This window comes from Chiloscyllium punctatum, chromosome 9, assembly GCF_047496795.1.
Source record: "Chiloscyllium punctatum isolate Juve2018m chromosome 9, sChiPun1.3, whole genome shotgun sequence".
NCBI lineage: Eukaryota > Metazoa > Chordata > Chondrichthyes > Orectolobiformes > Hemiscylliidae > Chiloscyllium > Chiloscyllium punctatum.
In genome coordinates, this window is record NC_092747.1 from 2,454,371 (window position 1) to 2,471,824 (window position 17,454).

A 17,454-nucleotide genomic window follows, 5' to 3' on the forward strand; every position below is an offset into this window, starting at 1 on the left:
CCAGTAAAATGAGGACCGTTGTCAGAAGATAGACAAAGGCGAATACCAAATCTCTTTAAGTAGGATACTCACAATAGTTTTGGCAGGAGCATTAGGGTAGGCTTCAACCCATTTAGGAAATAACATCAACAATAACTAAAACATATTTATAGTTTTGACACTTTTGTAACTCAATGAAGTCAAGCTGAAGGGTTTGAAAGTGCCCATCAGGGAGGGGTGTCTGTCCCATAGGGCAAGGAATACCCTTCTCCGGATTGTGTTCTGGGCAGGTGAGATATTCATTACTTACTTGTTGGACCATCTGCTGGAGGCGTGGATGCCACCAAGTGGTTAAAAGCAGATCTGACGTTGAGTGAGCACCACAGTGTGTAGCATTATGAAGACACTCAACTACCCAGAAAGCAAGAGCATCAGATGTACAAATTTGTCCAGCTGGAGTGGTCCATTGTTTAGTAACAGGATTACAATAATGGCCGGCTTTGGACCACAACTGTCTTTCAGATTCAGAGGCGTCCCTCTGAAAGGTAACAACATCTTGAATGGTTGGTATTAGTTTATCCAAGGTAGACCCACTCTTGTCAGAGATTTCAGTCTGGCTCATCATTTTGGGCACAATTATAAGACGGTTTCAAGCAGCTTGTTTTGCAGCCATACAGCAGCACAGTTACCAATATCAACAGGAGATTAGCCAGTTCCATGGCCAGTACATTTGATAACAGAAACCTGTTTTGGGAGTAGGAGCACGGTCAAAAGATCTGAGACAAGCTGGCGGTGAGAGATAATAGACAATAGACAATAGATGCAGGAGTAGGCCATTCAGCCCTTCGAGCCTGCACCGCCATTCAATATGATCATGGCTGATCATTCCCAATCAGTATCCTGTTCCAGCCTTATCTCCATAACCCTTGACTCCACTATCTTTAAGAGCTCTATCCAATTCTTTCTTAAATGAATCCAGAGACTGGGCCTCCACTGCCCTCTGGGGCAGAGCATTCCACACAGCCACCACTCTCTGGGTGAAGTAGTTTCTCCTCATCTCTGTCCTAAATGGTCTACTCCCCGTATGGGAGTACCAGATGATGTCAAAAGTCCTCTGTTACTCCAGAGTTGTCCAAAATCATGTACAACCCCAAAAGCATATCGGGAGTCAGTGTAAATGTTAACACGGAGCCCTGTCCCTAAATGCAAGCACAGATTAGGGCAAAAAGTTCAGCTTGTTGGCTAAAAAAGGGGTCTCAAAGGCAACAGACTCCAGGGTAGAGCCATAATCGTCAAGTATTGCATAGCCTGAAAGACAAGTTCCTGTATGGTTACTCCTCATTCCTGAAGAAGGGCTTGTGCCTGAAACGTCGATTCTCCTGCTCCTTGGATGCTGCCTGACCCGCTGTGCTTTTCCAGCAACACATTTTTCAGCTTCCTGTATGGTCAGCAGAGGAACTACCATCAGTGAACATATCAATATCAGGATTTGGGATTGGAGTATCATAGTGATCTGGCTGAACTTGGGAGTCCTCATTAATGAGGAGAAAACAATCATGTTTTGGAGTGGACAAGGGTGAAGGAGGATGAGCCAGGAAATCGGCAGTCCAATGGTAGTACAATGCTTAAAAGTCAATCGAGGATTATAAAGATTTTGGCGAGCAGCAGTCAAATGTTGAGTTTGTAAATTTCCCAAGAGGGCAACTACAGAATGAGAACAGGAGATGACAATGTCTTATTATAGTGTAAGATTCTCTGCGGATTGTAGACTAAGATAAATGGCAGTTAAAATTTGGATGCAGCGAGAATGTCCTAAAGCAACGGGGTCAAGTTTAGTAGAAAAATAGGCAACTGGGTGATGTTTATCTCCATGAGGTTGAGTAAGTACTGAAGAGGCACATCATTCAGGGTGGTGCAGTACAATTGGAAGGGTCTGACATAAAGAGGTCCTCCCAGAGCTGGAGCTTGTGACAAAGCTTGCTTTAGTTCATCAAAGGCTTCCTTTGCCTCTGAGGAGAGGTGAAGGTACCTTCGTATGAGGAATATGGAGTCAACATCTTAATGAGGAGAGCTTTGCTGGGAATCCACTGTCTGCAGAAGTTGACTATGCCCAGCCATTGGTGCATTTGTTTCACAGTGGTTGAGATTGGGAAGTTGATAATAGGAGTGTTGTGGCTTTGTTCCAGAGGGCATGAGTCAGCAGATATGATGAAGCCTTGTAACTTGACTTGACGTAGTGGAATGGAAACTTTACATGGAGAGACTACATATCCTAAGTACTTCAAAAAATTAAGGAGGAGAATAACATCAGAGTGGTTAGATACTTCATCAATACTAGCTACAAGGAAGTCATCTATGTATTGGATTAGTGTAGATCCACCTGTCAGAGTCAAAGACCGCAATTGTTTCTGTAAGGTCTGAGAGAAAAGGGTTGGAGAGTGAATAAATCCTCGAGGTAATCGAGTCTGGATTAGCTGCTATCCATTAAAGGTGAAGTCAAATAGATACTGACTGTTCTCATAAAGAGGCAAGGAGAAAAAGACATGTTGACGGTCAGCAACCGTGAAAAACTTAGCATCTGATGGTATGGAGGATAAAATATGTGCTGGGTTTGGGACCAAGGCATGAAGTGGCTGGACAATGATGTTGATAGCTCTTAAATCTTGAATCAACGTATATTGGTCTGGGTTGCCAGGCCTTGGGACAGCCATAATTGGTGTATTACAAGGCGATTGGCATGGGACTAAGATGCTTCGATAGAGAAAGTTATCAATTAAAGCAGTAAGGCTTAGTATTGTTTATTATTTTAGTGGGTACTGGCGACTGGATGGCAGAATAACATTTGGTTTTAAAGTAACTTGAATGGGTTCACAATTTGTAAGTCCAACGTGGGAGGATGTCTCAGCCCATACATCAAGGTTGACCAAATCAAGGATGTACTGACTCTCTTGGTGCTGGAGTGTGGCATTGCAGGAGGTAGGAGTTGGATAATAGAGAATAGTCATGTCTTCTTGAAATGTCTGCAGCAGGTAACAATGTGGGTCAGCCTTGGTAATTGCACGGTGGACCATAGGGACCAGTTCCTTAGCATGGTGGAGTGGATTCACTTACCGAGTGATGTGAAGGGCTGAGGACTCCCCTTGCTCCACAGGTGAGAAGGTATTTCAACAAAATCTGCCTCGGGGTGGATTTTCCTGCTCTTCGGATGCTGCCTGAACTGCTGTGTTTTTCCAGCACCACTGCAATTTAGAATTTGGTTTCCTGCATCTGCAGTCCTTGTTTTTATCAAACAAAATCTGCCTCGCTTTCTGGACCGGTGACACGAGCTAAAATCTGTACAGTCTATTTAGTTCCAATTATATCTGCGAACAAGTTTTCAAGAAATTTATCTTAGCTTGTTCGATCATAAGCAAGAGTAATGTGACCTCCAGAGACTTGAGGGTCAAACTCAAGTGACCACCGTTGTGGTTTAGTGGACACATACAGCTGACATTCAGATGAGTCAGAATCAAGGGGGAGCATGCAAGTTTAACTTGAAAGGCACACAGCAGGGCTCGTCCCATCAGGTTATGTGATAAATTGGTTGTAATCACAAAGTGATGAAACAGGGAATAGCCTTGGAAATAGATGGGGACAGGATCAGAAAGTGGATATCTGTGGCTTTCTCCTTGGATACCAGATAAAGTCTTCCTCTTGGACTACAAATTCCGATTTTACACGGATTGGAGGTTTTCCTTCACTTTGTTGTTTCCATAAAACCCTAATCATAACTTGAAGCCATTTTGTTGTGTTATTTTAAATTGAAAAGCCATTTTATGATTAATAAAAGCCTACATATACTTGTTGCTCCCGACAACAGCCTAAATCCAAATTTTAAATTCTCACAAGGAGATGATAGACTATCAGGGATATGCACGAATGCGGCATTGAAAATCAAAATAAATCAGTCATGATCTTAAATGGTGGAGAAGGTTCCAAGAGCAAAGTGGTCTACTCCTGCTCCTTGTTCATATGTTAGGTCACAGAGTCATAGAGATCTGCAGCACAGAAAAAGACCTTTTGTCCCATCATGTCCACGTTAGTCAAAAACAAGCACCTAACTATTCTAGTTCCATTTTCTAGCATTTGGCACATAGCCTTGTATGACTTGGCATCATAATTGCATATCCAAATACATCACTAAATAGTGGAGGCTGATTGAGGCAGTGAAAGGGAGATATGAGGTGTATTCAGTTTACAAACTAAGCCTTCTACTCTCTGATTATCCAAGATTGAAGTACCAGAATAGTTAGATATTGTTTTCTTCTACTGAAAGGAAAAACAACAACTTGGGATGGCACGGTGACTCAGTGGTTAGCACTGCTGCCTCACAGCGCCAGGGACCCAGGTTCAATTCCAACCTTTAGTGACTGTGTGGAGATTGCACATTCTCCCCGTGTCTGCACTGGTCTCCTCTGGGTGCTATGGTTTCTTCCCACAGTCCAAACATGTGCAGATTAGGTGAATTAGCCATGCCAAATTGCCCATAGTGTGCGTGGATGTGTAGGTTACATGCATTAGTCAGCGGTAAATGTAGAGTAATAGGGGAATGGGTCTGGGTGGGATACTGTTCGGAGGGTCGGTGTGGACTTGCTGGGCCGCAGAGCCTGTTTCCACACTGTAAGGCTTCCATGATTTTATGGATCGAGTGAGATTACTTACAGTATTGAAGGTAATCTCTAGAAATAAACCAGGAAGTACAATGTTAGCAAGACTTAATGTAGAAATAGGGGAATCTGCACCAATAAAACAACATTCTTAAAATAGAAGGCAGGATGAAGAAAACTCAAGTAAAAACAAAGATTCAATATATGCTTGAAAATCAGTAGATTAAACCTTATCAAAACAGCTAGAGTACTTACATGGTGATACTTCGTAAACTTTATAGGTTGACTGGAATCTGCATAAATTATAGAAAAGTAAATGTTGTGATGTAAACAGATTCATATCTGATTTCACAATTAGGAGATTGTATTGATTAGCTTGTCAATGCCTCATTCTTTTCTGAGATTTGATTTATTGAAGGAAAACTAGCAAATTTATTGACATCAAGAGTGAAGGAGAGATTTGCCTTTGTTACACCAGTTTGGAAATATCAACGTTGAGGCGCGCCATTTGGATTTAAAAACACTGCAGCTAGTTTCCAAACACTTGTGAACCCAAGTCATCACAAGTTTATCAAATTGTGCAGGATCAAATGATGTATAAATAAGCAGCAATATTTGGGAAGGACATGTAACTTGATTGTAGGCCTTATAATTGGTTGATCTGGTGATAAATCTTGGATTCCAGCTCAGTAACTGTCTCCTTGATTTGTCCGGACTTGTCCGACTTGCCTATCCTCTTTTCCACCTATCCACTCCACCCTCTCCTCCTTGACCTATCACCTTCATCTCCTCCCCCACTCACCCATTGTACTCTATGCTACTCTCTCCCCACCCCCACCCTCCTCTAGCTTATCTCTCCACGCTTCAGGCTCACTGCCTTTATTCCTGATGAAGGGCTTTTGCCCAAAACATCAATTTCGCTGCTCGTTGGATGCTGCCTGAACTGCTGTGCTCTTCCAGCACCACTAATCCAGTATTTGGTTTTCAGCATCTGCAGTCATTGTTTTTACCTTGGTGATAAATCTTGTCAAGTGTGAATGTGTGAAAGTGCAGTTGTTCAGCTAGGTTCCACTATGGGCAAAAAGACAAATATTGCTGAGGACAAGGAAAATAAAATTCCTGATCCTAAAACTAGACAGGAAATCATGAAACTTTTGGAAATGTGTAGAATCTATCTAGAATTTGTGCCAAATTTCAGCATAATAACTGTTCCCCAAAGATTGATTCCAACAGCCGGCAACGGTAACATGATCACAGGCACAAGGAACAAGAGTGCCTTTTGCCCCACCATTCAATACCATTGTGGCTGATCAAACACTTCAATAGGTTTTACTCAGCCCATCCCCATAACCCTTTATCCCACCAAGAATCAGAAGTCTACAATCTCAATCTTAATCCTTCTCAGAGATAGAGAATTGCAAAGGTTCACAACCCTCTGGGTAAAAACAATTCTTATCGCCATCCGAAATGGCATCCCCCTATTTTTAAACTGTGCTCTCTCATCTCGACTCCGAACCAGGGGGAACATGCTACCTGCATATCGATAAGTATTTTGTAGGTTTCAATGAAATCACCTCTCATTCTCTGAAACTCTGGAGAATACGGCCCCAGTTCACCCAACCCCTCTTCTTTGGACAATCCCATGATCCCAGGAACAAGTCTGGTGAACCTCTATCGCATTTCCTTTATGGCAATCATATCTTTCCTGAGAAAAGGAACCAGAAGTGCACAAAGTACTCCAGGTACAGTCTAATCAAGCTCCTGGACAATTGAAGGAGAAAGCGAGGACTGCAGATGCTGGATGTCAGAGTCGAGAGTGTGGTGCTGGAGAAACACAGCAGGTCAGGAGAATCGACGTTTCAGGTATAAGCCCTTCATTATCATTCTGCTCCTCGGATGCTGCCTGACCTGCTGTGCTTCTCCAGCACTAACTCTCCTGTACAATTGAAGCAAGTCTTCACTACTCCTATACTCAAATCTTCTTGCAATAAGATTAACATTCCGATAGTCTTTCTCACCGCTTGCTGCATTTAGTCATCAGTGACTCACTGACAAATGCAGCAAGATCCCTTTGTGTACCACAGTTTCTAATCCCTTACTCTTGAAGACATATTCTTCACATCTGTTCCTCCTATCGAAGTGGAGAACCTTACAATTTTCCACATTATATTCCATCTGCCATGTTCTTGCCCATTCAATAAATTTATCCAAATCCCCCTGAAGCTGCTTTAAATCTTCATCACAAATGCATACCCACTTGACTTTGTATCATCCACAAATATTTTATTGGAAATATTATGCTTGGTCCCCAAACTGCAGACCTTGGTGTATATTGTGAACAGATGGGACCCAAATATTGATCCTTGCAGTATCTCACAAGTCAAAGTCTGCCAATGTGAGAATGACCCATTTATTCTTCTCTTTGTTTTTTTGTCTCTTAGCCAATCATTATGCTTTGTCAGTTTATTACCCTGTATACGATATGCTTGAATCTTTCTAACCAGCCTCCTGTGGGGGACCTTACCAAATGCCTTTTGAAAATCCAAATATACTACATTCATTGACTCCCTTTATCAATTTTGTTAGTAACATTTTCAAAAACCTTCACCAACATTGTCAAGCACACCTTCCTATTTATAAATCCACACTGATTATGTCCAATCAGATCATTACTATCCAAGTGGCCTTTTATCACTCCCTCTATAATAGATTCTAGATTTTCCCTACTATTCTAGTACAACCTCTTACTAAATGTAGTTTCCTTCAATTCCCCATTCTTCTTAACCATGTGATCTCCAGTTCTGTCAATCTTTGACAGTATCTTCCAAACCTTAACCATTTCAATCTAGAAGGACAAGGGCAGCAGATACATGGGAACACCACCATCTGCAAATTCCACTCAGTTTGATACTGTCAAAGGAAATTGATTGTACTTTTCTCAGTGTAAACAGACCCAAAGTAACCATTCCACCTCTGCCATTTTTTAGCTTCTGATAAACTCAAATTTGACATATCCAAACATTTCCTTATTATGTGGATGTAGAAGCTTTGAAAGTCCATTTTTATGTTTATTGTTAGAATGCATTTATTGTTTATTCCCCCTTTCCTTATCAGATTCTTCATCTCCTTTGGTTTTGAAAAACATCCCAATCCTCAGATTCACCTCTATTTCTGAAACTTTATTAGCATTTTCTTTTGATTTTATATAATCCTTACCTCCATTTGTTAGCATGGCTGACACCTTTATTAAGTTCTGGGGCCCTTTAACTCTTTAAAAACCATCCAATGCCTAGATATAGTCAGGCCTTTTAATGTAGTTTCCGAAACCCCCCTCAATTAATTTGTGCCTCATAACTTCATAAATTCCCTTCTTTAAACTAAACACTCTTGCTTCAGACTGAACTACCTCACCTTCAGACATACACTAATGTTAAATTCTATCATATTGTAATCACTTATTCCAAATGTTTCTCTCACAACAAAGTTTTATAATGACTCCTTTTTCTAGTTGGCTCTTTTTAAAAAATTCACACCTGGGATATGGTCGTCGATGCCCGTCCCTAGTTGCCCCTTGAGAAGGTGGGGGTGAGCTGCCTCTTGAACTGCTGCAGTCCACCTGCCGTGGGTTGACCCATAATGCCCTGAGGGAGGGAATTCCAGGATTTTGATCCAGTGACAGTGAAGGAACGGGGATATATTTCCAAGTCAGGATGGGGAGTGGCATGGAGGGGAATTTGCAGATGGTGGTGTTCCCATGTATCTGCTGCCCTTGTCCTTCTAGATTGAAATGGTTAAGGTTTGGAAGATACTGTCAAAGGATGTTTGGTGAATTTATGCAATGCATTTTGAAGATAATACACGCTGCTGCTGCTACTGAGCATTTGATGGTGGAAGAAGTAGATGTTTGTGAATGTGGTGCCAATCAAGTGGACTGTTTTGTCCTGGATGGTGTCAAGTGTCTTGAATGTTGTTGGACCTGCCCCCATCCAGGCAAGTGGGGAGTTGTCCATCACACTCCTGACGTGTGCCTTGTAGATGGTGGACAGGCTCTGGGAGTCAGCAAGTGAGTTACACATTGCAGGATTCCAAACAATGATCTACTCTTGTAGCTGCTGTGTTTATGTGGTGAGTCCAGTTGAGTTTCTGGTGAATGATAACCCCCAGGATGTTGATAATGAGGGATTCAATGATGGTAATACCACTGAATGTCAAAGGGTATGGATTAGATTGTCTCTTAGTGGTTATGCTCACTTCCTGGCATTTGTGTGGTGTGAATGTTACTTGCCACTTGTCAGTCCAAGACTGGATATTGTCCACATCTTGATGCGTTTGAACATTAACCTGCTTCAGTATCTGAGGAGTGATTAATGGTACAGAACATGCGTTAGCGAACATCCCACTTCTGACCTTATGGTGGAGGGAAGGTCATTGATGAAGCCAAATGAAGATGGTTGGGCCTAGGACACTCCCCTGAGGAACCCCTGCAGAGATGTCCTGGAGCTGAGGTGACTGACCTCCAACAACCACAACCATCTCCCTAATGTGTCGGGTCTGACTCCACCCAGCGGAGAGATTGCCCCAATTCCCATTGACTCCCACTTTGCTCAGGCTGTTTGATGTTGAGTGGCCTGAGTACAGGTGTGTCTCTCTCTCAGGTCCAGCTGCCTCACCTCCACTTCCCTACATACACTCCCCAGCTCGAGATGTCATTAATATCTGGGGATGCTGATGACGAGATTTCTGAGAGAAATCAGTAGGTTCTGTTTTGGTCACATTTGCTATTTGCATGTTGTAGGGTGTTCAACCGCAGGCTATTAGCCACATATATCACATATTAATTATGAATTAATGGTAGGTTGTATTATTGTTCTAAGATCGCAAAGTTTATTGTCATTTATTCAAAACGATATAATCCTGTGGCTTTATTCTTTTTAGTGGATTCCCTGAAGCTCATTGTTGTCTATTTTAAAAATAAAATATTACTGATCCCTCACCAGAATCCAAAACAAAATTAGTGGATTGAAGTGGGATCATTAAATAATTTAGAGTCTCTTCCAGGATCATATCATGATTTGAGGACAGTGCTGTCAAATGTGACCAAGCTGGATCCCACAGATTTTCAGCAGTTCGCTACAAATGCTATTGACACACTGGCTCATTAAATCTCATTAAACTGCACTAGGAATCATGCAGGTGGAAACAGAGGGAAGCAACCAAGAAAAAGAGGATAGAGAGAAGGTAATAAATAATAGATTGTGGCAGAGAGCAACAGAGAAAGTAGATAATAATGGAGAGATAGAATGTAATGGAGAATAACTGAAAGAGAAGTTAAAGAAATCAAAATGTGATAGTGAGTGACAAAGAGAGGGAGGGATGGCAGGGCTGTGATGCTGAGAGTGTGGTAAGTGATTGCAATGATAACCTGTAGCTGCTGAATAGGTGGCAGCTTTGAGTCGGACTGGATCAAGAAATGGGGGAGGGATTGTGTGTGGTGTGGGACCTGGCTGAGCACGTGGCCACTGGCTGTTTCTTCCTGCCTGCTACCCAGACTGCTTTAACACTCAATCTGATTGCTTCCCAGGTGGAGCTTCACTGACCTTCAGTCCCATTACCTGTCTGTGTGGCTCTTTCTGGATTACCTGTCAGATCTCATCTACCTGCTGAATATGGCAGTCAGGTTTAACACAGGTGAGTGTGTTTCCATGTGTCCACTTTGTTTTTGAGGCTAAGGTGAAAACACTAATCATTCACCCCGTGAAAATATTCGAGTTAATTATGCTGAGTCAGAGAGGGTTGATGAGGCTAATACTGTTGATGTGGTATACATGGACTTTGACACAGAGCCATACAACAGCCCAGCAAATCTGAAACTCATGGGATAAAAGGGACAGTAGCAATGTGGATACAAAACTATCTGAGCGAGAGGGAACAGAGAGTAATCGATCATGGAATTATTTCAGGTAAACAGTGGAATTCCCAAGTTGGGACCTCTGCTAATTCGGATACACAGAATGCAATTTCAGAGTTTGCAGATGAATACAACTTGGGAGCAATCTAAGCTGTGAGGAAGACAGTGGGTGGAGTGAAGGTTACATGGCAGGTGAAGTTCAATGCAGAGACGGTTCAATCGCAGGTGAAGTTCAGTGCAGAGACAGTTCTCCGTTGTCCTTTCTTTCGACTGTGTCATCCAGGAATGCGAGTTTGTAAGACCATAGGACCATAAGACATAGGAGTGGAAGTAAGGCCATTCGGCCCATCGAGTCCACTCTGCCATTTAATCATGGCTGCTGGGCACTTCAACTCCACTTACCCTCATTCTCCCCGTAGCCCTTAATTCCCCGAGACAACAAGAATCTATCAATCTCTGCCTTGAAGACATTTAGCGTCCCGGCCTCCACTGCACTCTGTGGCAATGAATTCCACAGGCCCACCAGTCTCTGGCTGAAGAAATGTCTCCACATTTCTGTTCTGAATTTACCCCCTCTAATTCTAAGGCTGTGTCCATGGGTCCTAGTCTCCTCACCTAACGGAAACTATTTCCTAGCATCCACCCTTTCCAAGCCATGTATTATCTTGTACGTCTCTATTAAGTCTCCCCTTAATCTTCTAAACTCCAATGAATACAATCCCAGGATCCTCAGCCATTCCTCGTATGTTAGACCTACCATTCCAGGGATCATCCGTGTGAATCTCCGCTGGACACGTTCCAGTGCCAGTATGTCCTTCCTGAGGTGTGGGGACCAAAACTGGACATAGTACTCCAAATGGGGCCTAACCAGAGCTTTATAAAGTCTCAGTAGCACAACGGTGCTTTTATATTCCAACCCTGTTGAGCTAAGTGACAACATTGCATTCGCTTTCTTAATCACAGACTCAACCTGCATGTTTACCTTTAGAGAATCCTCGACTAGCACTCCCAGATCCCTTTGTACTTTGGCTTTATGAATTTTCTCACCGTTTAGAAAGTAGTCCATGCTTTTATTCTTTTTGCCAAAGTGCAACACCTCACATTTGTTCACGTTGAATTCCATCAGCCATTTCCTGGACCACTCTCCCAACCTGTCTAGATCCTTCTGCAGCCTCCCCACTTCCTCAGTACTACCTGCCTGTCCACCTAACTTCGTATCATCGGCAAACTTTGCTAGAATGCCCCCTGTCCCTTCATCCAGATCATTAATACATAATGCGATCATTAATATATAATGTTGTCGGTTTCTTCCTCCTTGGTGAACTTTATGCCTGTGAGGGTGTTGTTGATGATGTTAAATGTCTCTTCTATCTTGTTTCATTTTGTGATGACAAAGGTGTCATCTACGTAGCGGAGTCAGATTTTTGGTTTGATGCACTACTCGCAGATGCTAATGCCTACCAAAAGGTGGCGCTTACATTACGTAGATGACACCTTTGTCATCACAAAACGAAACAAGATAGAAGAAACATTTAACATCATCAACAACACCCTCTCAGGCATAAAGTTCACCAAGGAGGAAGAAACTGACAACAAACTCGCATTCCTGGACGTCACAGTCGAAAGAAAGGACAACGGAGAACAACAAACCTGCGTACACAGAAAACCGACAAACACTGACCAAATACTTAACTACACCAGCAACCATCCCAACACACACAAACGAAGCTGCATCAGAACACTATATTCCAACGAGCCACCACACACTGCAGCACAGACAAACTTCGGAAAACAGAGGAGAACCACCTATACGACGTATTCAAGAAGAATGGATACTCAAAAAATACAGTGCGCAGATTCCTCAAGAACAAACCACGACAAGCAGACAAAACACAGCCAGAAACCCTAACCACCTTACCATATATCAAAGAAGTTTCAGAAATGACAGCCAGACGACTGAGACCCCTCGGAATCCTAATAGCACACAAACCCACCAACACTCTCAAACAAAAACTAACAAACTTAAAAGACCCAGTACAACCCATGGACAAAACCAACATCATCTACAAAATTCCATGCAAGGACTGCCACAAACACTACGTAGGACAAACAGGAGAAAATGTAGCCACCAGGATACACGAACACCAGCTAGCCACAAAAAGACACGACCATCTCTCCCTCGTAGCCCTACACACGGATGAAAAAAAACACCATTTCGACTGGGACAACACATCTATCCTGGGACAGGCTAAGCAAAGACATGCCAGAGAATTCCTAGAGGCCTGGCACTCCAACCACAACGCCATAAACAAGCACATAGATCTAGATACCATCTATCAACCCCCCAGAAAACAAACAAGAAATGACATCACCACAAACCCCAGGAAACCCATCCAGGAGAAAGATATAAATGGAAAGCATGAGACAACAGCTTCGCTTCACTTGGAGGTCGCCTCAGATGATGTTACCTAGCCAGGTAATGAAACGTCTGGATATCAAACCTACAGCTCAGCGAGCAAACCTACACCCTAGAAGGTTAGATCGCAAGTGAAGCTCAATGCAGTGAAGGTTGGATCGCAGGTGAAGCTCAATGCAGTGAAGGTTCGATCGCAGGTGAAGCTCAATGCAGTGAAGGTTCGATCGCAGGTGAAGCTCAATGCAATGAAGATTAGATCGCAGGTGAGGCTCATTGCAGAGACAGGTCGTAGGTAAAGCTCAATGCAGAGAAGGTTAGATCGCAGATAAAGTTCAGTGCAGAGACGGTTAGATCGCAGATAAAGTTCAGTGCAGAGACGGTTAGATCGCAGGTGAAGCTCAATGCAGAGATGGTTTCACCGCAGGTGGAGTTCAATGCAGAGACAGTTAGATCACAAGTGAAGCTCAATGCAAAGAAGGTTAGATCACAGGTGAAGCTCAATGCAGAGGCAGTTAGATCGCCGGTGAAGCTCAATGCAGAGTCAGTTCAATCTCCGGTGATGCTCAATGCAGAGACAGTGAGATCGCAGGTAAACCTTAATGCAATGAAGGTTAGATCGCGGGTGAAGTTCAATGCACAGACAGTTAGATTGCAAGTGAAGCTCAATGCAGAGACGGTTAGATCGCAGGTGAGGTTCAATGCAGAGACAGTTAAATCGCAGGTGAAGCTCAATGCAGAGACGGTTAGATCGCAGGTGAAGCTCAATGCAGAGACGGTTAGATCGCAGGTAAAGCTGAATGCAGAGGTGGTTAGGTCGCAGGTGAAGCTGAATGCAGAGACGGTTAGATCGCAGGTAAACCACAATGCAATGAAGGGTAGATCGTGGGTGAAGTTCAATGCGGTGAAAGTTAGATCGCCGGTGAAGTTCAATGCGGTGAAAGTTAGATCGCAGGAGAGGTTCAATGTAGAGACGGTTAGATCGCAGGTGAAGCTCAATGCCGTGACGGTTAGATCACAGGTGAAGCTCAATGCAATGAAGGTCAGATCGCGGGTGAAGTTCAATACACAGACAGTTAGATTGCAGGTGACGCTCAGTGCAGAGATGGTTATATCGCAGGTAAAGCTCAGTGCAGAGACAGTTAGATCGCATGTGTGGTTCAATGCAGAGACGGTTAGATTGCAGGTGAATCTCTCTGCAGAGAAGGTTAGATCGCAAGTGAAGCTCAATGCAGAGATGGTTAGATCGCCGGTGAAGCTCAATGCAGAGTCAGTTCGATCGCAGGTGAAGCTCAATGCAGAGACGGTTAGATCGCAGGTGAAGCTCAATGCAGAGATGGTTAGATCGCAGGTGAGGTTCCGTGCAGAGAGGGTTAGATCACAGGTGAAGCTCAATGCAGAGAAAGTTAGATTGCAGGTTAAGCTCAATGCAATGAAGATTAGATCGCATGTGAGCCTCATTGTAGAGACAGTTAGGTCATAGGTGAAGCTCAATGCAGTGAAGGTTAGATCGCAGGTGAAGCTCAATGCAGAGACAGTTAGATCGCAGGTGAAGCTCAATGCAGTGACGGTTAGATCGCAGGTGAAGCTCAATGCAGAGACGGTTAGATCGCAGGTGAAGTTCAATGCAGAGACGGTTAGATCGCAGGTGAAGCTCAATGCAGAGACGGTTAGATCGCAGGTGAAGCTCAGTGCAGAGACAGTTAGATCGCAGGTGAAGCTCAATGCAGTGACGGTTAGATCGCAGGTGAAGCTCAATGCAGAGACGGTTAGATCGCAGGTGAAGTTCAATGCAGAGACGGTTAGATCGCAGGTTAGGCTCAATGCAGAGACGGTTAGATCGCAGGTTAGGCTCAATGCAGAGACGGTTAGATCGCAGGTAAAGCTCAATGCAATGAAAGTTAGATCGTGGGTGAAGATCAATGCAGAGATGTTTAGGTTGCAGGTGAAGCTCAATGCAGAGACGGTGAGATCGCAGGTAAACCTCAATGCAATGAAGGTTAGATCGTGGGTGAAGTTCAATGCACAGACAGTTAGATTGCAGGTGAAGCTCAATGCAGAGATGGTTATATCGCAGGTAAAGCTCAGTGCAGAGACAGTTAGATCGCAGGTGAATCTCTCTGCAGAGATGGTTAGATCGCAGGTGAAGCTCAATGCAGAGTCAGTTCGATCGCAGGTGAAGCTCAATGCAGAGACGGTTAGATCGCAGGTGAAGCTCAACGCAGAGACAGTTAGATCGCAGGTAAAGCTCAATGCAGAGACGGTTAGATCGCAGGTGAAGCTCAATGCAATGAAGATTAGATCACAGGTGAGGCTCATTGTAGAGACAGTTAGGTCATAGGTAAAGCTCAACGCAGTGAAGGTTAGATCGCAGGTGAAGCTCAATGCAGAGACGGTTGGATCGCAGGTGAAGCTCAATGCAGAGAAGGTTAGATCGCAGGTGAAGTTCAAAGCAGGGAAGGTTAGATCACAGGTGAAGCTCAATGCAGAGATGGTTAGATCGCAGGTGAAGCTCAACGCAGAGATGGTTAGATCGCAGGTGAGGTTCAGTGCCGCGAGGGTTAGATCGCAAGTGAAGCTCAGTGCAGAGACGGTTCGATCGCAGGTAAAGATCAATGCAGAGATGGTTAGATCGCAGGTGAAGCTCAATGCAATGAACGTTAGATCGCAGGTGAGGCTCAACGCAGAGACGGTTCGATCGCAGGTAAAGATCAATGCAGAGACGGTTAGATCGCAGGTGAAGCTCAACGCAGAGACAGTTAGATCGCAGGTAAAGCTCAATGCAGAGACGGTTAGATCGCAGGTGAAGCTCAACGCAGAGACAGTTAGATCGCAGGTAAAGCTCAATGCCGCGAGGGTTAGATCACGAGTCAAGCTCAATGCAGAGTTCGATCGCAGGTGAAGCTCAATGCAGTGAAGGGTTGATCGCAGGTGAAGCTCAATGCAGTGAAGGGTTGATCGCAGGTGAAGCTCAATGCAGTGACGGTTCGATCGCAGGTGAAGCTCAATGCAGAGACGGTTAGATCACAGGTGAAGCTCAGTGCAGAGACGGTTCGATCGCAGGTAAAGATCAATGCAGAGACGGTTAGATCGTGGGTGAAGATCAATGCAGAGAAGGTTAGATCGCAGGTTAAGCTCAATGCAGAGACGGTTAAATTGTCGGTGAGGTTCAGGGCAGAGGCGCTTAGATTGCAGGTGAAGCTCAGTGCAGAGATGGTTAGTTCGCCGGTGAGGTTCAGTGCCGCGAGGGTTAGATCGCAGGTGAAGTTCAATGCAGAGACAGTTAGATCGCAGGTGAAGCTCAATGCAGAGACGGTTAGATCGCAGGTGAGGCTCAATGCAATAAAGGTTAGATCGCAGTTAAAGGTCAATGCAGAGAAGGTTAGATCACAGGGAAAGGTCAATGCAGAGAAGGTTAGATCGCAGGTGAAGCTCAATGCAGAGATGGTTAGATTGCAGGTAAAGCTCAGTGTAGTGATGGTTCGATCGCAGGTGAAGCTTAATGCCACGAGGGTTAGATCTCAAGTGAAGCTCAATGTAGAGACGGTTAGATCGCAGGTGAGGCTCAGTGCAGAGATGGTTAGATCGCAAATAAAGGTCAATGCAGAGACGGTTAGATCGCAGGTGTGGCTCAATGCAGAGACAGTTAGATCACAGGTAAAGTTCAATGCAGAGACGGTTCGATCACTGGTGAAGCTCAATGCAGAGACGGTTAGATTGCAGGTTAAGCTCAATGCAGAGACGGTTCGATCGCAGGTAAAGATCAATGCAGAGACGGTTAGATCGCAGGTGAAGCTCAATGCAGTGAAGGTTAGATCCCAGTTGAAGCTCAATGCAGAGACAGTTAGATCGCAGGTGAAGCTCAATGCAGTGACGGTTCGATCGCAGGTGAAGCTCAATGCAGAGGCGGTTCGATCGCAGGTGAAGCTCAATGCAGAGGCGGTTCGATCGCAGGTGAAGCTCAATGCAATGAAGATTAGATCACAGGTGAGGCTCATTGTAGAGACAGTTAGGTCATAGGTAAAGCTCAACGCAGTGAAGGTTAGATCGCAGGTGAAGCTCAATGCAGAGACGGTTGGATCGCAGGTGAAGCTCAATGCAGAGAAGGTTAGATCGCAGGTGAAGTTCAAAGCAGGGAAGGTTAGATCACAGGTGAAGCTCAATGCAGAGATGGTTAGATCGCAGGTGAAGCTCAACGCAGAGATGGTTAGATCGCAGGTGAGGTTCAGTGCCGCGAGGGTTAGATCGCAAGTGAAGCTCAGTGCAGAGACGGTTCGATCGCAGGTAAAGATCAATGCAGAGATGGTTAGATCGCAGGTGAAGCTCAATGCAATGAACGTTAGATCGCAGGTGAGGCTCAACGCAGAGACGGTTCGATCGCAGGTAAAGATCAATGCAGAGACGGTTAGATCGCAGGTGAAGCTCAACGCAGAGACAGTTAGATCGCAGGTAAAGCTCAATGCAGAGACGGTTAGATCGCAGGTGAAGCTCAACGCAGAGACAGTTAG

The 17,454-nt window shown here is 44.2% G+C and overlaps 1 protein-coding gene across 2 annotated transcripts in view; it reads left to right on the forward strand.

Annotated features, from left to right (window-relative positions):
- The window catches only part of cnga4 (cyclic nucleotide gated channel subunit alpha 4), a 68,973-nt gene that overhangs the window by 39,454 nt on the left and 12,065 nt on the right, over window positions 1-17,454 (forward strand). For both annotated transcript variants that reach the window (XM_072576694.1, XM_072576696.1), the window contains one exon: window positions 10,207-10,313. In XM_072576694.1, coding sequence (XP_072432795.1) covers window positions 10,207-10,313 — 107 coding nt within the window. The remainder of the gene's footprint in view (window positions 1-10,206; window positions 10,314-17,454) is intronic.